Below are 23409 nucleotides of genomic sequence, written 5' to 3'. Positions count from 1 at the left end.
AGTAGTATACGGAGTTAATAGAGTCTAGTGTATCCAAGAAACTACATCACCCTTTCCACCAATTTCTACTGAACACAACATAACTAGTCCTCGGCAAGATCTAAAGTGCCGGTAGATATAAGAGTATAAAACATCTACGAAAGGCTAACAATTAATGACCACCTGGCAAAGAAACATTTCAAGAAGAGAATAATACAGCGTTAAGAGTAAAGGCAAAACAATGTGAGAATGGCTCAGAAAGCTTTGCTGCCCAGTTAGAATTTGCTATCAGGCTTTTTGTGTGTGACCATGAAAAAGAAGGAATAAACCTCTCCTTCAAGTAAAGGAGGTAAGTGCAGCACAATAAAAATAGAAAAGAATTCAACCACTATTAACAAACATAAGTCTGCACACAGAGATGAATAAAATGTACATATAAAAATCACACAATGTTTGATTTTAGTTAGTTTAATATTAAATACGAGACAAATGTACACTATGCAACATGAAACATAAATTTGGAGCAATGCAATCCACTAGTTGAATGTTTATTAGATTCCTTAGTTTAAAATGGTTGATCTTCATTTCCTCTCACTCCTTTTATTTCATTCCTGCATATAGTATCCATATGTAAGACTTAATTGCCCTAGTGTTGTGCAAAATAATCTGCTTGTAAAGTCCTAAAAACTATGTAGATTATTGAGAGACCGAATTCTTTCTGTTTTTCATTTAACTTGTATCAAAAGTTCAAGTTTGCGGTGGACAACTTCAGCAGACTATTAGTTGTAATACTGAAAAGTTACACATGCCTCAGAAGAGCTAATAATGAATGCCACAGCCATACTATTTTAAGATACAAATTCAAATTAAAAATATTCAATACGTTAAAAGTCTTATTTAAGCTCCACATGCATTAACTCAACAAAAATTTGTGTTGAGTGTTGACTATGTGCTGGGCATTGCTCCAGGCCCTAACCATGAACAATAGGAGTATTTTAAATAAAGATAATCTGGCAAGTTTGCAAAAAGTAAAGTTTGATTACCATTATGATTTTTCTAACATACATAAACATTTTTGAGACCTATTTCTTTCTCACAGATATACAGAATCAATTTTTGTTTTTGCTATCAAGATTAATACTTTTGAATTGTCCTTAGTAGATGTCAAAATTTTCAGTAAGTTGCTTAGCAACCATGCTTTATTTCATTCCTTATCTCTGGATTGTTTTGTATTTGTGAAATGTGCCAGATATTTATCAGTATATATGAAAATGTTCTATTTATTCTGAAATAAATATTGCAAGGGGAAAATAAGAAAGCAGTTTTGCTACAGCTGCTTCATGGAAAATGCTAAATACTCTTCTGTGTATCTAAGAACGCTTCAAGAAGAGTTAAACCAATAAGAGGACTTTAACAGAAAGTTGCTACCAAATTCTTTAAGCTAGACTTCATACTTATTTTCATAAATAAACAAATAAGTATATACCAAAATTCTATCAGCGCAATTATTAGTATTACATTAGAGAAGGTTTGAAAGGCAGGAAGGAAGAATCATCCAAAATCCCACCAATTTAACCCAGCTACCCTGTTCTTTTGGAGCACTTACTCTAGGGAAAGCCAGTTGCCACGTCCTGAGGATATTTTTGGCCTTTGTTACTTAATTGGCAAATAAGTAAATGATTCAGAAATAATTAACAGATATAGATTAATGAACCTACGTCAACTATCAGTGCCAAATACTGGGAACCAATCCCTGCCATTTATTTCAGCAAATGTGGAAGGGACTGTGTCGGGGGGGTGGGGGTGATATACAAAAGAACAAAGTAAAATGATACTGTTGAGAAATACTTAAGTGGGGGGAAAGCATGAAAACTATTACCACAAAAGTCAGGATGGGAAGTTCTTGGGGCTTCTGGGAATCTAAGAAAGATCTATTTCTGACCTGGGTAGTTGTTTCATGAATGTTCATTTTATAATTATAGGTAAACTGTACATTTATGTTTCATGAACCTACTGATATATTCTACAGTGAAAAATGTTAATGCTTAATAACATTATTTTGTGAATGAAGAGTCACAAATTAAAGGATTTCACCTTTAGAGAAAATAGAGCTAAGGTGGAGAGATTAGACGCATTATTAACAGATATTAGATATATTGAATAGGGCTAAGATAGACATATTTTACTAAGCCAATGTAGTGTCCAAAACATGTTATTTTCAGTGAAGAAGAGATACATGGTAGGCAGTCTCCAAGATTTCCTCAATGATCACCACCACCTAGTATTAGAGCCCTTGCATATTGCCCCCCTACACTGAATAGGGCTCACTTGCACAGCAAGTTCCAAGGCCAGTGTCACAAAAGACATTGTGGCTTCCTCCATGTTATCTTTAAATTGACTCACTCTGGAGGAAACCAAGCTGCCATAACATGAGAAAGCACTTTAAGAAGTCTTAGTATAAGGAAGCGAGGCCTCTAGCAAACAACCATCAAGGAACTAAAGGCTACTGCAAATGACAGAAGTAGGCCCTCCAGCCCCACCCCACACACCCCAACAGTTTTCAGACTCATGAGATACCCTCTAAGCTATACTTATACAGAAGCACCCTGCTAAGCTCTCCTCAGATTACTGACCCACTAAAACTCTATGAGATAATAAATGTTAACATAAGTTACTAAATTTGGGGGCAACTTGTTAATCAGCAACAGATAACTGATACAGATTTTATCAATTAATTCCTTAGAATGCTCTTTATAAAACAAAAATCAGACAAATAATACGTTCCTAATTAAATTACCTCAAAGCCTTCCTGTTGTTCATGGACTAAAAACCCAAACTCCTCACTATGGCCTACGAAACCATTCATGCTCTGGTTCCTACCTACCTGTTTACCCTCACCTGGGTTCCATTCTCTACCTCCTCAATTTCACTGGATGCCTCTTAGATTATTAAAGAATGTACTGTCTTCCTTGACCTTTGCACTTGTTTTCTTTGCTTAGGAATGCTCTTCCCTGCATTCTTGGAGGGTAATTCTTTGCATACTCAGCTCCTTTTTGTCACTCAGATCTCAGCTTAAATGTTCCCTCCCCAGAGAGGCCTTCCCTGATGATCCATTCATAATGAGAAGACCCTGGAAGGTTCCAACTAAAGAAGAACAAGATAAGGAGGCCATATTTAAAGCAATATAAAATTGGAGTTAGTCTGGTAGACTAACTGTATTAAATGAAAAAAAATTAAAAATATAAAATTTGAAAAGGAGAATAGATTACATGATTGTACATCTCGGATACACAATAGAAATAAATTGTTAAACAAGAAATATGTAAAGTCTATGGAAACAAAACTTTAAAATACCCCTGAAGGACAAAAGAAGGCATTAGCAAACAGAAACGCATAATATGGAGGATAGGGAGACTAAACATCATAAGATGTAAATTCTCCAACCACTCTGTGTGATATGATTCCAAAAAAAATACCAGGGCCGGCCCGGTGGCTCAGGCAGTTAGAGCTCCATGCTCCTATCTCCGAAGGCTGCCGGTACGATTCCCACATGGGCCAGTGGGCTTTCAACCACAAGGCTGCCAGTTCGACTCCCATAAGGGATGGTGGGCTGTGCCCCCTGCAACTAGCAACGGCAACTGGACCAGGAGCTGAGCTGCGCCCTCCACAACTAAGACTGAAAGGATAACAACTTGACTTGGAAAAAGTCCTGAAAGTACACACTGTTCCCCAATAAAGTCCTGTTCCCCTTCCCCAATAAAATCTTAAAAAAAAAAAAAAATACCAGTAGCACTTTATTCTTGCGATTAGATAAGATTATAAGCTCAAATGGAAAAATAAACAAGGAAATAGTCAAGAAACTTCTGAAAAATTAAAAGAAGCAGCGCTATCAGATACTAAAACATCTTATAAAACCTAAATAATTTAAGCAATTTAATGCTAATACAGGACAGACATAACATTGATGTAACACAACAGAAAAATCTTCTAATACAAACAAATACAAATCAGTACGGAAAAGATGGACAAGATAGCTGAGTAGTCATCTAGAGAAATATAAGTTGTTACTAACATTCTATACACCAAAAATGGATAAAATAGTTAACTGTAGAAAAAAATGAAATCATTAAAATACAACAAAAAGAAAATGGGAGAATTATTTAAAAGCTAGAAGTTGTAAAGATTTTTCTAATTAAGATACAATATACTGAAGCCATAGAAGAAAAGATGAAAAAAGTTTTTCATCTTTTAAATTGAAAACATTTTTTAAATTACATTTTAAAACTATGAATGTTAATTAAAAACAATGATAAATTGAGGAAATATATTTGTAACTTTGATCACAAATGGTCAATTTCTTAAAGAAGATCATGTAAAATCAATAGAAGACTAATAATCCAATAGAAAAATGGGCAGTGTTGTATGACTTCCTACTTTAAAATATTTTCAATCAACTACGTTACTTTTTTAAAAAAGTGAATAAAATAAAATAAAAATGAAGATCACCCTAGCTAGTTTTTAGACATCTCTTCATCAAAACTCTTACATATGGAGATTGATTTATATAAGTGAGTGTTTTGTGGCAATTGAGAAAAGTACTTAACTTCCACAGCTGAGTTGATACAGTGAAAATCAATGCATAGCAGGATAAGAAGTCGATCCATGAAATGAGAAAATAATAGTTCACAACCACCAACCCCCACTCTCACCCCAACCATTCACATGATAGAAATTTTAGGTAACGTTTTAGATTTCTAGGGGCGCATTTTGGGAAATTGTATTCAGTTCTTGAGAGACAAAGTGATTCTGGCAAATATTTGTGTTACTAGAGGATAAAAGTGAATTTTATTCAGTAAGCCTAGTCTCAAAATTTGTTTGTGATGGTGATGTGACTCTGGGCCAGTTTCTACCAGTATACAAAATGAAATGAGTGGCAGAATTTAATTCACGTTTGTATCCCCAGTATCTAATCGAGGGTCTGGCAGTAGAAAGTATTTATTAATAATAAATTCCTTCACTTACTTCATTCTCAAATTGTTGTTTTTTATTCCTTCCAAAATTCACCCACATAGTAACAAATTGAAGGCAAGTATCTTAAATGGGACTTGATTCAAAAACCCCAAAATAACAAATAAAAAAACAATTCTCTCATGTTAAAGAAATCCAGATTTCAGAAGGCTTGGGGTTGGTGTGGCAGCTCCGCTGGTATCATCAGAGACTCAGGTTCCTATCTGTCTTCCCACCATCCTAGTACAAATCTTCCACTATCGAGTCAATTTTTGGTTCTAGATGGCTGTTGGAGCTCCAGCCATTAACTCCATGTTCTATAAATGTTGAGTAAAAGGAGACAGACACACAAGAGTACATAATTGATTCTAGTTATATGGAGTTAATCAAAAAAGACCTTTATAGTGATGAATGTCAAAAGAGTGGTTATCTTTATGTGAAGTTATTGACTGGGAGGAGCCGCAAGGGAGCCTTCTGGAATGTTAGAATGATTTATATCATTCTCCTGTTAGTGTTATAGATATGAAGAATTCCTTGATATGTACACTTAAGATGTGTGCACTTTACCAAATGTAAGATAACTAACTAAAGTACATCCCAGTTCTTTAAACGTATCTGAATTTTCACAAGACTAAGCGCTCCAAAGCGACTAAAGAAACAAAGTATTCTAAAGCATTTGTGTTCAGTGTCCAGCTCTCATGCTTCTCACTGCTGTCACCGTTCAAAGGTTGAAAAGTAACCAAGACACACAGTCTACTGCAGTCGTTAAGGGTGTGGCAATTGTCTGACTTTAGGAATGCCTGGGTTCAAACCCTATCTCCATTTTGCATTTAATGTTTTTCTCTGAAAGGGGTATAAAAATAATGGCTTTTACTTTTTCCAAAATCATTATAATAGAGTCCCTCTATGAGGATTTATGAGGCAACATATCATGTTCTTAACATAGTGCCTGATATGTAATAAAAGGTAGTAGTTATTTTTATTATTTTATCATTATTAAAATCACCATTATTAACAAATGATAGCACAGGGATCTCAAATGATTCTGTGGTCAAGAATTCCACATAAACTGATTAATATCTCTGTGAATGTGAATATCCTACTGAAAATTTGCATTTGGTCATGTACCTGTTTTTCAGTTGAGAATTTACTAAAGAAGCTGAAATCAGTTCTTACTTCTTATAGCTCTTCATTTTCACAAAACTTAAAGTAGTCACAGGAACAATTTTGGAATATGTTGTAAAATATTTAGTTTGCTTTCAATATTGCATGATCCTTATTAAGGTGACTCTCTGAATATTGAATTTGAAAAGAATTTCAACATATAGTAACTGATTAAAATAAGATATAAAGCAGTCTGTATAGGTTAGTTGCATTTATTTATGTTGTCTGATTATAAATGCATTCACTGCTCTCTAAAAGTACACAAGAAACTGGTAAAAGCGGTGACCTTGGGGAGACATCATTGGGTAATAACTGGGAAGGGATATCCTCTTTTGTTCTTTTAACATAAAAAGCCCAAGCGAAGACAGATAGCTTCCTCATTAGTTCCCTGAGAATAATAGGAGTGGGTATTTTCCTAGTCCACATTTTCATAGGGAAAAAAAAAATTATTTTATATGTGGAACAAATCCATTTTGAGAAATGTATAAATACAAAATACTTACCCACTTAGCGATTGGACATCCTTGAGAGCTTTTGCCTTCTTTCCCTGTATACACTACTATTTCTATCCGTACTGCGTTTCCTTTTTGCCCATACCTGAGTACAAAACACAGTGAAGAGAAAATAATTGCAACATACACTTTTAACATCTTAATGTGCGTAAGATACATATTTACAGAAGTACAAAAATCAATCACTCCTCATAATCTACTTTTGTTAAAAATTTACTTTTATGTAGCAGATATTTTGTTATTCAGGTGTTTACTTATCCTTCAAGATCACTCTTTTTAAAAATGGCCTGGCTCCAAGACAGACAAAAAGAATGTGAATGCAGTGTTGATAGAGGTAATCTGAACTACTTCTGCTATTATTATACAATAATATAAAAAGAAATATTTCTGAATTTAACAAAGACAGCCTTGCTTTGTGAGTGTCTTGTTGAGTGCCCATGGCTCATGTGATGAGTGACTCAGCAGGAACGCCAGGAAATTATTCTTTTCCTGGGCCCTAAGATATATCCAACTCATCCTCCTGAATGCTTTCCATTCACCTCATGTTTGTCCCCAGAGATAATTTCTCTGCATTGAGTCTGGTCCACAGTAATGAATGATTTTAACAGGGAAGCATATTTCCTCACCTATTCTCCATGATTTCCCTGACAGCAGCAACACTTGGTCCTGCCCCAAGGTGTGTGTAATATGGGCCTTTGTCTTTTTGTATAACTCGATCTGTGGAAGGAATAAGATTATTAGACCCAAAGTTTTACAGAATGGCATAGGGGCAAGGAGGAGCTATGTTTACTAATTTCCTTCCTTCCTTCCTTCCTTTTCAATTCAGAACAATGAATTTTGACAAAGTTTTGGTAAGCTTTAATAATTAAAAGTCTAGGGCAATAGGCCCTGGAATTTAACATGTTCTTTTCTAGCTTTTCCTAACTAATTCATTCTCCTTCTAAGAATAAGAGGAAGAAAAACATTTTAAGATGTGGGTTATATTTATTTTTCTATCTCCTGCCTTTAAAAATTCAAAAATCTATAATAATTGAGGTGCAAAATTAAAAAATTATCCAAGAGCAATACGTTTTAAAACATGGCCTCAGAATCCCATTAAAATGAGCCTAATTGCACTAAGAATTTATGCAAATGTGCACAAAAATGTTCCTAGTTACAATTATTTGTAAGATCAGAAAAAAGAGAAACACTCTAAGTAATAGTTTAAATGGATTAGGAGATATTTGTTTATATAGTATAATACTACACTAAAAGCTATTAAAACAATATTTATAAACATTGAAAAAATCTAAGACTTTGTTAAGGTTAAAAAAGCAAATTGCAAAAATATTATTATTATTTATTTATTTTTTTAAGGAGGGCAAAGCTCACAGTGGCCCATGCAGAGATCGAACAGGCAACCTTGGTGGTACCAGCACCATGCTCTAACCAGGTGAGCTAACTGGCCACCCCCAAAATATTATGTTTTAAAACACCTAAATTTTGTAAAATTTGAACTAAAATTAAAATCAGTAATAATGTCAATTCATATAGAAAAACTGTAACAGAGGTTTTACCTTTAGGGAATGGGACTTAAGAAGACGTTTGCATCACATTTCTGTACCATTTGAATTTTTCTGAGTGTGAATTACATGTTTCTTAGAATAGAAAACAGTATTTTTAACTTAAGTCTCTTAGAACCATGTCTCACTATAAGCACGACAGAATGCATTTCTGGCCAAGGTGTACCTACACCAAAAAGTCATCATTGAACCATTTTCATTGGACATCAAATATAATCTGGATTACTTCTGTGGCTTCTTAAGCATGCTCTATTGAATAGATTTTAACTTATTATTGGTAATCTGAAACAATGCTTCTTAACCAGGGGTGATTTTTCCAGAGGGGACATTTGGCAACATTTTTGGTTGTGACAACTGGGCAGATGTGTGTGTGTGTGTAGACATGTGTACATGCGCTCGTGGATTTCTGTGTGTATTACTGGTATCTAGTGGATAGAGGCCAGGGATGCCACTGAACAGCCTATAATGCATAAGACAAATGCAAAATCCTTACAACAAAGAATTATTCCATCTAAACTACCAATAGAAGTAAATTTGCAGAATCCTGATATAGATGTCAGTTACTCTTATTTTGCTAGAACAGTATGCCTCTATGGAAATCCTTTACGCTTAAAATTATGGCCCTGACTTGGGATGATTTCTGAGTAAGTCTGTTTCATGTTTCTCTTCTTTAAGTTTCCATTTCTACACAATGGGCACAATAACCTCACATGTAATGATTATAGGAAAACACATTAAGTGACAGTATATTAAACAGTTCCAGGTCCACAGCAGATAATAAACTTTGAATTCCTGGCTGTCTCAACTCCTATATGCTGTGACTAGTTACTATGTGTTAGTTGCAAAATTAAATTATCCAAGGAAATGTATAAGGAAATGGTTTTGAAACTAGACAATCATTCTATTGAAATTATGCATGCGGTACAATTAGACTAGCTGAGGTATATATATTTGAATGGCATTTTAAATTAGAGATCTATCTTCCATTCGTAATGATATTCAGGGGAAAAAACACAAAAATCTGTCCCTTTCTTACTTCACAGATTTTTGAAGCAACAGAGGATGGAGGTTACAAACATAGGCTCTGGAGTTGGCACTGCATGTCTCTGAATTCCAGCTTAGTCATTTACTAGCTGTGAACTTCTCTATGACTCAGTTTCCTCATTGGTAAAGTGGGGATAATAAGCCCATCCTTTGTATGGTTGCTGTCAATATAATAAGTCAAGGGCGTGGCACAGTATCAGACTTGCAATAAAAGACCTGGAATAGGAGCCATTATCATTATTTCACTCTTCTATCCTTGATCCAAGAAAAACTCTCATTCTCCCAATTCAACCCCACTCAGACATCAATGTCACCCTTTCCAGATTGTGAATTCCTTGTCATGTGCCTGACACATGATAGGCTGTCAAAACTGTATGTTGAATGATATGCAGAGAAATGGAAGAATTCATTTCAGATATCAAATGTACTTTGGATAATCAAGAACTAAAAGTTATTCCTATAAGTTATAATTTTTTTACTGCGGTTAAAAACAAAATGAGAATGATATTCTTTATCCTTCCAAACAATCCTTTAACCACCGATTCTGGAATGTACTAATGAACCATCTGCTTCTAATAAAAAGATTGCCATTGTTCAAGGCAAATCTTGAGTCTTTGTTATTTGGGGCAACATTTTAAATAAAACTTTAATAATTACACCTACTTGGGTTCAAAATAGGTTATATTTTACAAATTCTGTCTTATCGTAAGTTGTATAAAAGTTGAAATAATGGGGTTTCAAGTAACCTAACAAACTTTAATGACACAATCCATTTACTCTCTCTATCTTACAAGATTATTTGAGTAAACAAGTTTCTTCTTATATTTGAGCACTGACATGAAATTTGACCATAGACAGTGACTAATCAGTAACAGGATTCAAATTAAGCTTTCATATGTTTCAAATACTGAGCAAATTTCTCATAGGGCCTGCCTGAGAACCTTTACTCCAACAAGATTTTTTTCAGGGCTTTTAAGACACGATATAACTTCTAATTGTTAGTTTCTAGTATTCTGTTTCAGTAACTCCTAAGGCACAAAATATACAAATGCATTAGTTAGAAAATGGTCCATGACTCAGCTATTTACACAAATGTATTTGTTGTTGTTACTGTTTTTGGAAATAGGAAATCACAATTTATTGAACAATTTAATATTTAAAAACAACAAAAGATTTGCAAATTCATCAAATGGCCAAGATTATGTAATTTTTCCATACATAGGTATACCCTTCATATCGCAGAGCATAAAAGCACTAGGTACTGGGGGCCGGCCCGGTGGCTCCAGCATTTGGAGCTCCATGCTCCTAACTCCGAAGGCTGCCGGTTCGATTCCCACATGGGCCAGTGGGCTCTCAACTACAAGGTTGCCGGTTCAACTCCTCAAATCCCGCAAGGGATGGTGGGTTCTGCCTCCTGCAACTAAGATTGAACACAGCACCTTGAGAAGCGATACCTCCTGATGGATCAGTTGGTTGGAGCGCGAGCTCTCAACCACAAGGTTGCCAGTTCGACTCCTGCAAGGGATGGTGGGCTGCGCCCCCTGCAACTAGCAAAGGCAACTGGACCTGCTGAGCTGTGCCCTCCACAACTAATACTGAAAGGACAACAACTTGACTTGGAAAAAAGTCCTGGAAGTATATACTGTTCCCCCAAAAAAGTCCTGTTCCCCTTCCCCAATAAAGAAAAAATAAAGCCACTAGGTACTGAAAAAGAAATAAACCAGTCCCAATTCTTAACCGGGATAGCAATTATACAGATACTTTTTATGGCTATTTGTTAAGTTGTACATATATTTTCTGTATGCATGTTATATCTCACACAAAAAAAAACATTTTTGAAGCAAAAAGCTTACAAGTTGAAACTCTTTTGAACACAATAAGAATAAACTGAAATAAAGTATTAAGGGAATTCATTCTTATGGATGCACAATAAGCAACCTGAGAGACACTTAGCTTTGAGAAAAATCAGCAAAATTTCCACTTGAGAAAGTTTCAAATTATGAGTTGAATTTCCAATTTACCTGAGCAGAATCAATAAAGGTCCCACAGAAAAATGGGTATAGAATTATTTAATCAATCTTAGCTAGAATATGAATGGGGCAAAACTGCCATATACTATAAAATGTAACCCAAAACTTGATTCAGACACCACTGGAGGCAATCAAGCAGGTAAATGAAGAAGAAATATACACACACCATACACAGGAACTTACCAAGACAGTTGCAGGTTGGCAATTCAGAATCTTTTGTTGTGGACACCAGGTTTTTTGTAGGATTAGTAAAGAAGTTCATGGCATAATCATTAAAACTTTTGTGTGCATTGTCTACTGGGGAAAATTCTGATGCTCCAACATTAGATAAACAGCTGTCCTCTTCACTTTTGGTAGAAACCACTGTAATTCCACCTGAACATACAACATCTACATTCCTAAGAATTTGTGCTGGGTCCGGTAAGGGGGTCTCAGGAGAGATCCCAGGCAATGTTGGCAGTCGCTGATGCATGAGTTGGTCTTTAACATCCTGCTGGAACTGTGTTTGGTCATCGTCAGCCATCACATTAGCACACTGGTTAGTTGGAGAGGAGGGTTGGAGCAAAGCATGAGCTTTCTGATTGACATTCACTGTTGGCTGTACCTGAGAATTATAAATTTTTCCTGTAAACGCCTGCCCATTGGATTCTGTTTTTAACTGCGACATGGGGAGAGAATCCAACGGGTCAAACTTCATCACTTTTTCCTGTGCTAATTCAGGATAATATCGCTCAAATTTTATCTGAGTGAGTGGAGGAAATAGTTTTTTATGTTCTAATGCTGAACTTGTTTGAATCAGTGGTTTCCATACTTTGGTTATGGGAGGAATTTTCCCCAACAAAATAGGAAAATCATGAGGACCAAATTGACCAAATCTTTGAAATTTAGATGCTATCCAAATGTCATGTAACTTACTATATTCATATGACAACTGTTCCTGCTTTTTCTGGTCATTTTCTTGACAACTTATGACTGCAGGCTTCTTTTTCCGCCGATCTCTTGATGGGGTAGATTTTGTCTTCTTCTGGGTTGCATTCTTTTGCTTTGTTAATGATGAGCCATGATTATTTTGTACACTGGAAGGGGGTTTCTGTTGTATTGTGCCCTTCTCCTGACTGTACTTTTGCTGCATGTTATGTGCCACAAGGTTTGTTGGTGTACTTTCAATGTTTTTTTCATCTGGTTTCATATAATTGAATTTAATTATTGATGCAAGTTGTGTTAACTGTGTTGCAACATCTTCCTCTATTTTACTGTGAACTGTCTCTTGACATGATAGATCATCCTTAGACTCCAACTTTTTACTGCTGCCCAGTGACTGGTTACAATACCCCAATTTATTATTTGTTGGTGGCAACTGCTGCAAATTCTTGGAACAGTCAAGAGTAATTTTGCCTTGAGCAATATTTTTATTGGTGTCAATTTTAGATGAACTTGAATTTGATGTAAAAACAGACATTGAATTTTTGACTTTGGAATATTCCTGTGACTTTGTAGATACTTGGTTAGTAGCTGAGCTGTCGTGTGACTTGGAAATGATATTTTGGCCATTGAACACCACGGAGTTGCATGAACTTTGCTTTTCCAAAGATGGACAGTGATGAAGGCTTTGCGGCTCTCCTTGTAAATTTGGTTCTTGGAGGTCTTTTCTTACAGAATAGAGGATAGCTTTACAGCTATTAAGTAAACTAGCTGTTCTCTGCTCTGTTTCTTCATCCTTCTCTGACTTTGATGGTGAGGAATTTTCTGAAGGGGCTTCTGAAAGCTGAGTCAAAGCTTCTATAGCTACCACTTGCTCCAGTGTTAATCTCCTATCTCTCATTAAAGATAGAAGACTTGGTTGAACTAGAGATCCATCTTTTGGTTCTTTACTTGGTATGTTTTCTAGAGATTTTGGTTGATCACTTTCATTGGGTGTACTAGTTTGACTATTTAAGTTTAAGTTGGCAGGATCTGGAAAAGACTTGCAGTTAAAGCCAGGCTTCTGGAAGACTAAAACATCACTTTTCCCCTTAAGATGGTCAGAGCTTGTACTAGTAGCAATGGAGCTCATGGCATTGTTATGCTTTGCAGTGTCTTTCAGGAGTTTATACGAATTGTTTCCAAACGCCTTGCCAAATTCTTCAATGTTGAATTTTTTAAAAGACACATTGGTTTCAGTTGGTAAATAGTGTACATTTTTAATGCCGTTTCTTACAGTTGGTGCAAACAATTTTTGAGGTTCAAGGATTTCAGTAAGTAGAACTTTTTTCCTGTCATCTTCAGCATTTATCAACTTTTCAGCTTCTGTCACGATTGCCTTAACCTCTCCTTTGACATGATCAGTTAAATCTGATTTCTTGTTTTGTGTCCACTTCTCCACTTCAATTCCTGTCATACTTTCTTCATTTCTAGCTACATTTTCAAGAGGTTGTGGGTTCAATTCCGATCTTTGTTCTTCCCCATGACCACATCTACTGTATTCCATGGATTCTGACTTGGGGCCATTTACTGTTTTTTTGTCAAAATCTGCCTGTAAAATAAACATAGCAAATATCTTCAGCTTTAGGAGATAGGGCAAATAATTTTCTAATATGGTTATCAATATACACTCCCAATGGTGATTATGAGAGCTCCAATTGTCCTACATTCTTATTAACAATTAGTATTTCCTCTCTTTTCACTTTAGTCTTTCTGGTGAGTGGGTAATGATATAATCCCTTTTAAAAAATTTTTTTGAGATGAAACTTCTATAGAATAAAATTCAATGTTATCATTTAAAATTATACAGTTCAGTGGTTTTTAGTATATTCACAAGGTTGTGCAAAAATCACCTCTGTCTAACAGAACATTTTCATCATTCTAAGAGAAACCTTGTACCCATTGCTTGACAGTGATCAAGCAATCACTGTCTACTCCCTGCTCTTACCCTATTTCTAAAAAACTTGAAACAGCTCATCCAAAACGATACCATAGGAAGTGGGATAGTAAGGGCATTTCCATTGATGTCAGGAGCAAATAGGAAGATAACCTCTATATTATTAATATAAACATAAAAAATGAGGAGACTTCTGGTTGAATGAAGATGATACAACAGACTCCAAAGAAGAGAAAAATCAGGCATATTGACTTAAAAAATGAATCAGAGTTCAGAAGGGCGATAATTACATTCAGAATATAAAATATGTAAGTATTACTAAATTATATAATCAAATATTAAACAATATTAGTAGAAACAAACGAATTTCTTGATCAGGTTACAGGTTACATAAGTTATGTTCAGATTGTCAAAATTAAAATATACAATTATGACAAAATTATAGATTTTCTGTATGTCTATTACAATTCATGTTGTCACTTAAAAAAATAAACCTCAAATGGCCAATTTTTTAAAATATTCAACAACAGTATAAAAATATTTTTATTATTAAAAAGGAATAATAATATTTTAACAGGCAGGGTAGATAAACAAATTAACAGACTACACTCAAGAATATTAACTAATTTATTATTAAAATGCTGGCATTTCTCAGCAGTGGAGAAAGTCTAAATGTCTTAATAGTGACACAAGAAGGAAGTTTGATCCCTAGCTCATAACATGTAACAAAAATTCCAGATATACTAATAATTTAAATATAAAAAATGATGTAACAATAAGAAAATTTAGAAAGTAGGAAACAAATCTTCCAAAGCTAAAGTGAAAAGTAAGAAGCCATAATGGAAAAGATTTTTTGACCACATATAATATTAACAATTTTATTTTCTTCTTCTACTTTTGTCCCACTCAATCAAGTCTCCAATATTAATAATTAAAAATGCAAAGACACTACAATGTAATGCTTTTTAAATTGCTGATCACAATCCATGAGTCCCAATACCAATTTAATGCTTTGTGACAAGTGTTCTTTAAGGAATAGTAAAGAAAAATATAAGTACACTACATTTAATAAAGACCATTACACCATGTAAATCTTTCATGTGTTTGCATGTGTCTGTGCACTGAATCATGATGTAAAATGTATTCCCTGGGGTGGGAGATGAAGGTAAGGGGGATCCAATATATGGTGATGGAAGGAGAACTGACTCAGGGTGGTGAACACACAATGGGATTTATAGATGATGTAATACAGAATTGTACACCTGAAATCTATGTAATTTTACTAACAATTGTCACCCCAATAAATTAAAAAAATGTATTCCCTGATATATACAGGTGTCAAAAAACGTAGGAGAAATATTGCCATAAAAAATTCAAAAGTCAATTGATACACTGGGCAAATATTCACAATACATGTAAAGAGTTACTAATATACATACATATATATGAAATTTAAGTCAGGTTTATTAGATTATAATTTATATATATTAAAATCATCCTTTTGGGGGGAACAGTTCTATAATTTTTAACAAATACAACCACTAGCATAATCAAGATAGTGAAAATTTGCACCACCCTAAAAGGTTCTCACATGCTCCTTCATAGTCAATGTAAGAGTTATTATTCTTAATGTTAAAAAGCTCCCAACAAATTAATAAGGAAAGGAAAATGACTCAATAGAATAGTGAGTAAAGAATGGGAATATGCAATTCACTTAAGTGGAAATCCAAAAGATCAAACAAATTTGATTTTACTAGAAGACAAGCAAATGAAACTAAATGTAACTTTCTCATCCATTCAAATGGCAAAAGTAAAAAAGCATATTACAAGCAACATAGCATTTATACTGGAGAAAGTATGCGCAAACTTTTCTTATATTCATATTGTGAAATAATGTGCAGCCATTACTCTATGCATCAATGTACTAATTGCACGGCAAGATATCCATAATATATCAGCCTGAATAAACAAGCCACAGATGTGGTGTTATCATCCCTTTTCATTTAAAACACAAAAACATTTGTATAGCACAGACAAAAAGCTGGTAGAATAAACATAAATGTTAACAGCAGTTAGTACTAGGAAAGAGAAGTGAGGAAATGTGGGAAGTTTGTTTTTGTTTCTTACTTGATGCACTTAACTTTATAAATATGACTATCCAAGTATACTAGGACTTCAGTGTATACATTCCTCTACAGAGAAAATATTGAGGTCCTTTTAAGATTTATGATCCAACACTCCCTGGCTGCAGACTACTACAAAGTGACAATACTCAAAACAGCATGGTATTAGCAGAAAAGCAGACACACACAACAATGAAAAAGAACTGAGAGCCCAGAAACGAATCCACACAAATATGGGCAACTAATTTTCAACAAAGAGCCAAAAATATACAATTCAGAAAAGAAAGCTTCTTCAACAAATGGTTCTGGGAAAATTGTAAAGCCACATGCAAAAGAATGGAACTAGACTGCTATTTTGTCACCATATACCGAAATTAACTCAAAATAGATCAAAGACTTAAATATAAGACCTGAAACAATAAAATACATAGAAGAAAACATAGGTACTAAACTTATGGACTTTGGTCTCAAAGAGGATTTTATGAATTGGACCCCAATGGCAGGAGAAAAGCAAAAATTAGTGAATGGGACTATATCAAACTAAAAAGCTTCTGAACAGCAAAAGAAACCATCAACAAAACAAAGAGGCAACCAACTGAATGGCAGAAGATATTTGCAAACACCTCCCATAACAGGTTAATATCCAAAAAACATAAAGAAAGTTATTCAACTCAATAACAACAAAAACAAACAAACAAATAATCCAATTAAAAGATGGACAGAATAAACACTTTGCCCAGACATAAAAATGGTCAACGCATACATAAAAATATGCTCAACTTCACTAGCTATAAAGGAAATGCAAATCAAAACCACAATGATACAACCTCACACTTATTAGAATGACTGTGATCAATAAGACAAGAAATAATAAGTGTTGGGGAAGATGTGGAGAAAAAGGAAGCCTCGTGCACTGCTGGTAGCAATGTAAATTGGTAGTCAATATAAAAAACAGTACGGAGGTTCCTCAAAAAATTAAGAATAGAGCTACCCTATAACCCAGCAATCCTTCTTCTGGGTTTATACCCCCCAAAATTGAAAACATTTATTCATGAAGATATATGTACCCCTATGTTAATTACAGCATTATCCATGGTAATCAAGATATGGAAACCACCCAATTGTCCTTTGATGAATGATTAAATAAAAATGTGGTACATATACACAATGGAATATTACTCAGCCATAGGTAGAGATGAAATACTGCCATTTGCAACAACATGGATGGATCTTGAGAGCATCATGCTAAACGAAATAAGTCAGACAGAAAAGGACAAGAATTTATTGATTTCACTCATATGTGAGGCTATAAAACAGAAAGCAACAGAAGAACAAACAAAACAAACCCAATAAAATTATTGACACAGACAACAATATGGTGGTTACCAGAGAGGAAAAGAGGGTAAGGCAAGGTTGAAGAGTGAGGTAAAGGAAGTCAAATATATGGTGACAGAAGGAGACTAAACTTTGGGTGATGAGCCCATAATGCAATATACAAGTGGTATATTATAGTATTACACACTTGAAACTTATGTAATTTTATTAACCAATGTCACCCCAATAAGTTTAATAAAAAAAAAATTTATGTGCCCAAAAGCACAAGATGTTCTCATTAATTATTGAGCTTAATTAAAAGTAACTGACCTTTATTATTTAGTTACATCTCATAGGACTTTTTAAAAACACTGGTATCACAAGTCCATAATTACACAAAACTATGTTCTATACACTGCCAACTACTAAACGTAGAATTTAAGAATAATTTAACAGATCACATTTCAGTGCAGGATAATAAGATTTTCTGTTCTGTATCCTCAGAAATCACCCCTGAACTCTTACAAAAACATTCTATTAAATGTAATAGTGTGTGTGTGTGTGTGTGTGTGCGTGCGCGCGCGCACGCACACATCCTAAGGAAATGGTTATTCTTATTCTTGCTGCTCATAGTGAAACTGAGTGTTTCACAGTGAAACTTGCTATTCATAGTGAAACTGAGTGGCCAGAACAAACAGATTTGCCATTACTGGAGGGGAAAAAAATCCAGTTCAGGCCTTATTAAAAGTGAATCGACAACACAAATGATTTGTATGGTATGTGAAGTGTATCTAATAAAGACGTTACAAAAAAAAAAAAAAGGGTCAATCAGCATGGATGAGTGACAAAGCAATTTTAAAAATATGTAGCATCATCTTATTTAAAAACACACCTACAGGGGGTGGACGGTTAGCTCAGTTGGTTAGAGGCTGGTGCTAGTAACAACCGGCTGGTGCCGGTTCAATCCCCACATGGGCCACTGTGAGCTGTGCCCTCCTTAAAAAAATAAGAAACAAAAAAACACGTTTATACATTATGTAGATTTTTAAAAAATTTCCACTTGCATCATGCAGGAATTTTTTTTGTGTGTTATTTGTTTTTTTTTAAGTAGAAGTGTTAAAAAGAAACCAATCTAATTGCTGTTACTGGTTAATCTTGAACTTTAAAATGGGGAATGGAAGAGAGCAATCCTGAAGAATTATGTCCCCTAAGAGATGTTACCCAGAACTTTTGTTTCCTTCCTACAACGGTCCATATAGATTGTGATGGGGTTTACATGAGATAACATGATTAAAGCCGTTAGCCCAGTGGATTGGTGATCACTAAGAGAGCACTAACAATTCAATGAATGTTAGCTGTATTACAATAAATACACTCATTTCATCCTCACTACAACCCCGAGGCAAACACTGTCAAAACCTGCTCAACTTTAAGAGAGATACATTAAAATGAAACTAAGATCATAGTTTTCACTTATCAGAATACCAAACATCAACAAGTTTAACCACACAGGCCCTTAGGGAAGCTGTGGGGGTTACAATCTCATATAACGCTGGTTGCAGTGAAAAATGGTGCAACCCCTATGGAGGGCAATCTGGCAATAATTATTAAAATTATAAATGAAACATCCTTTGATACAGCAATTTCACTTGTTGGAATTTATCCTAGTTATAACTATACACAATTACATTATGTTTTGACAGCTTTGTATGTTTTAATAAACAACTGAAAATATTTAAATGTCCATCTGTAGCAGTTGCAACTATGTAATACCTTGCAGGTTTAAGAAAGAATGGGGAAAAAAATGCCATTGCTAATGTCTAGGATATACTGTTTTAAAAAAAGGATAAAGAGCCTGTATATGGACTGTTTCCTTTTGTATAAAAAGTACAGGGAAGTAATATATACATTCATATTTGTATAAATATATGAGTATATTCATATTTATATAAAAATATATATTCATATTTGTATAAATAAACTTTAGGAGCAATACTTAACCATGAGAAAAACAGAAGGGGCTTGGGCACTATTTGACCACATCTGATTAAATATTATTTTGAAATTTAACATATTTCATTTGAAATGAAACCAAAATTGATGAAGCTCTCTAGAAATGGAAATATTTCTAGGCTATATTAAGTGAAAAAAACTAAATGCAGAATAGTTTGTGTAGTATCAAATTACAAATTAGAGCATAAGAAGAAAGGGTGCAGAGTATATACACATTTGCTAGTAATTGTTTAAAATATTTCAGGAAGACTATGCACACCTTTCAACATTTGTCTTATAGATACTGTACTCAGTGGCATGCCGGTAAATGTTTAAAATCAGGTTGGAAAGTTGCGGGGAGGAAGCCCTATTTTGTAGTGTTGGCCAATTTTTGTGGTATAAATACACCCACGTAGGTGGACTGTAAACTATCAACGTGATCACCCGAGCAAGAGTTGGGAAGAAATGTGCACGGTCGGCGAGTCCGAGGGAGCTGACTCCATCACTCTGATGAGTGCACTAATCCAAACTACTACTCGAAATAGGCTCCACTAGCTACATTATGATTTTTCTTAAATGAAAACTTTCTTGGCCTTTAATTTGTTTAGATACAGAGTAGTCCAAAATCTCCATCTTGAATCTCAAAATATTTAACACCCAGTATCTAAAAAGAAACTAATTCTGTCAAGGAAGTGAAATGTTTGCACTTGAAATGGTGACTGTTTTACCCCAAGTTCCACGTGTGCTCTGGGAACACCAAAGTCATACCACTGGCCCCCGTGTCTCTTCTCCTCTTCCTCTGTCCCCCCACCATCTCCATCTTCTTCCCACACCCATTCTCTACTAGCCCAAAAGAGCCCAAGGATACAGTTTAAAAGGCAGTAAGTAATTCCAGTTCGCCTAGTTCTCTGCATTTCTCTCTATACCCATCCCAAGACTTATAAGTTGTTCTTACGCCCTCCTACTCACTCCAAACCAACAGGAATAACAGGAATGTTAAACTCCTTGGATCATATCTGGGTCCAATAGTTCCCAAGCCCCGCCTCCATTTTCTCATTTCTCTACATTCTTGTCATTGTGATACTCTTAGGCCCACGCCTGAAGGAGCTGGAATGTCATTGAGCAAAGTGGTATTTTATTCTAAAATAACTTTGCCCTTTGGACAGAATCTGATTGTAGCCCCTCCCAACACACCCTCACATTCCATACATGTGGTATTTCCTATATCAAGAAACAGGTGCTCAGATCACAAGAAACACTAAAGCCTTTCAAAGCATGTTCATAGACATTGTCCAACAAGACTATGATCTTTATTACAGATAGACAGACCAGTGTTTCTCAACCTGCTTTCTTTCCCCCACCCCCACTTCCCACCTCAGGAGTCTTTTAAAACATTTTTTAATCCCTAATAGCTCTCCTCATGAAATTTTAATACCACAGATATAGTATCGTATCTGTGGTATTATAGTATCTGTGGTATACTATACAGATATAGGATCAGTATAGTATCTGTTTACGTACTGTGCCCCATTGTAATATCTAAGCTTTTTTTACACGCCCCCCAGAACCAATTTTCACCCACTTTGAGGATAACGCAATTTCAACCCGCAGAGCACAGGGAGCAGCCCACAGAGTATTTATGCCTAACCAGAAGTGACACCCTCAGGATCTATGTTCTCAACCTGAAAATTGAATGTTTAGGGAAAAAATTCAAGGAGAACCACTGGTGCCTCCATTAATGTTGGCTTTGATGACACAATCATGCCCACTACCCTATGTAACCCCCACCCCACACCCAATTCGTTATTAAGAAGCACGGAAGGAAAGCTCTGCTTTGCAACCAACCTCTGTATAATGTTCATCGCCACAACTACTTGCTAACAAAACCAAATTTAAATCAAAAGGAAAGATGAACCAGCTATTCACCAAAAATTCACTCAAAGAGATTTGAACATTTAACACACATACACACACAAAATTCTTCCCTCAAAGGGGACCTACAAAACAGCTACCTAGAGCAGTGAAATTGTCTACTCCAGAATTCCAGCCATTAAGTCCTCTTCTTCCCTTTTTTAGGCTTAAAAAGACACCTAGCCTACCATTCTTTGAGCTTTGCCTATCATCTCTGTTTCTTCAGTTTTTTTACAGTCAACTGGTAAGGGGTTCAAAGGCCACAGAAAGGCAGGACTGGGTTGGCCTGAAAGGGAGGAGTGGCTGTCTAAGGGACTGGGTCACTACTCATTGCCACGTTCCCTACCTTGGTGCCATAGAAGCCTCATGGCTTCTTCATGGATAAGAGCCACGGCAGAGAGTTCAGAAGTTTCCCACTTCTCCGCACCAGATCCAGACTAATTTTTAAACTTTCATCCTGAGCAAAATCTCCACCCTCATTTGGCTACAGGGTCATAGATTCCACAGTAAATCCTTTAATTTAGGGGAGGGGCAAAGACAAAGAGGACACAAGTTACTAGAGGGAGGGACCACTTCTAATTCACCACAAAACTGATCAATTGAAAATTGGCTCCAAATCCGTAGGAAATACGACTGACCTAAGAGTAACACCTCTCTAGTCATAGATGTCCTTGAGTCTGGACCGCTTCCTCTGAAGTTATGAACCAGTACAAAGTATTCCCAGACAAAAAAATAAAAACCTTTCAGAGCCCAAATCTGCCTCAAGCTATCATCCTATAAAATTTCCCCCTTACTCAAATATTTTAAGTGGCTCCTAGCAAGGCTATAAGTGAGTTCTCAATTGCCAAATCCAATCATGCCTTAAACACTAGCTACTTAACCTGCTCTTTTATAGACCCTCAAGAAGGTTTTCAACTGAAGTTTTATAATTTACCTCTCCCCTGGAACTTCATTCTCACGAGTCATCATCTCTCTCCCTTGACTGTAGGTATGTCCCCAAGAAGATTCCTTCTAAGGAATCTTCTATTCCTTAGAAGATTCTAAAGTGAAACCCATGGCTTTTTCATGGACTATCCTGTCCATGCTTAAAGTTAATAACCAAATCTAGTGTTCAGTGTATAATTCTATTTTTTGTGTACCTTAATTGTTTCACGTTGTTTTTTAAAGTGTGGAACCAGACAAACTGGCTACTCTCCTAGCTCCATCACTTTCCTACCGTATGGCCTAGAACAAGTCCTTCCTCTGCAAAGTCTCTGAGTCAGTTTCCTAAAGATAAATCAGGACTAGTAATAGCACTTATTAACAGCTTTACAGGGAGGATTAAATGAAAACATGGATTACATATATTGTTAGACTTTAATTTGTGTGGAAATGAACCAACTATTTAAGGAGAAAATACACATTGGGTAGTTCTTCCTTTTCTACATGTCTTTCAGCATGTAACAGAATTTTAATAATTCCAGGCTTAAATCCACAATTAAAAGAACGTTTACTAATAGCTATTATTTATCTTTGAGCATTTACCATTTGCCAGGCATCATTATGACCACCTTATAGGAAGTACATTCCTGCAAGTCCAACATAGTCTATGGGAAATGACCACCCAAAGACCTCCCCTCTCTGCCCAAACTTGCCCATTTGCTTTTCTTACTGAGATTAGTTGTATTAATATCTCCATTTTTTGATAAGGTTTTAGAAAGGTTAAGTAACTAGTCAAGGTCAAATCAATACTCTCAGAGCTAGGACTCAAACCAGAGGTCTGAAAAGATTGTATAATAGTGTTTAACTCTAAGGCACTGTTCTACAAGTAATAATTTCTGCAGCTAGTACTAACATTTACAACAAAGTCCTAGTTACCAATATTTACTAATGTTTATGGAACTAAGATTATCATAGGTGTGTAGAACTTAAAAG

The 23409-nt window shown here is 35.3% G+C and overlaps 1 protein-coding gene across 4 annotated transcripts in view; it reads right to left on the bottom strand.

The window, feature by feature from the left end:
* The window catches only part of TET1 (tet methylcytosine dioxygenase 1), a 119000-nt gene that overhangs the window by 38877 nt on the left and 56714 nt on the right, over positions 1 to 23409 (bottom strand). For all 4 annotated transcript variants that reach the window (XM_033130601.1, XM_033130603.1, XM_033130602.1 and 1 more), the window contains 3 exons: positions 11482 to 13810; positions 7289 to 7379; positions 6654 to 6747 (listed from right to left, as the gene is read on the bottom strand). In XM_033130601.1, coding sequence (XP_032986492.1) covers positions 6654 to 6747; positions 7289 to 7379; positions 11482 to 13810 — 2514 coding nt within the window. The remainder of the gene's footprint in view (positions 1 to 6653; positions 6748 to 7288; positions 7380 to 11481; positions 13811 to 23409) is intronic.

Source organism: Rhinolophus ferrumequinum, chromosome 16, assembly GCF_004115265.2.
Source record: "Rhinolophus ferrumequinum isolate MPI-CBG mRhiFer1 chromosome 16, mRhiFer1_v1.p, whole genome shotgun sequence".
Taxonomy (NCBI): domain Eukaryota; kingdom Metazoa; phylum Chordata; class Mammalia; order Chiroptera; family Rhinolophidae; genus Rhinolophus; species Rhinolophus ferrumequinum.
This window is presented reverse-complemented; position numbering and strand designations above follow the sequence as displayed.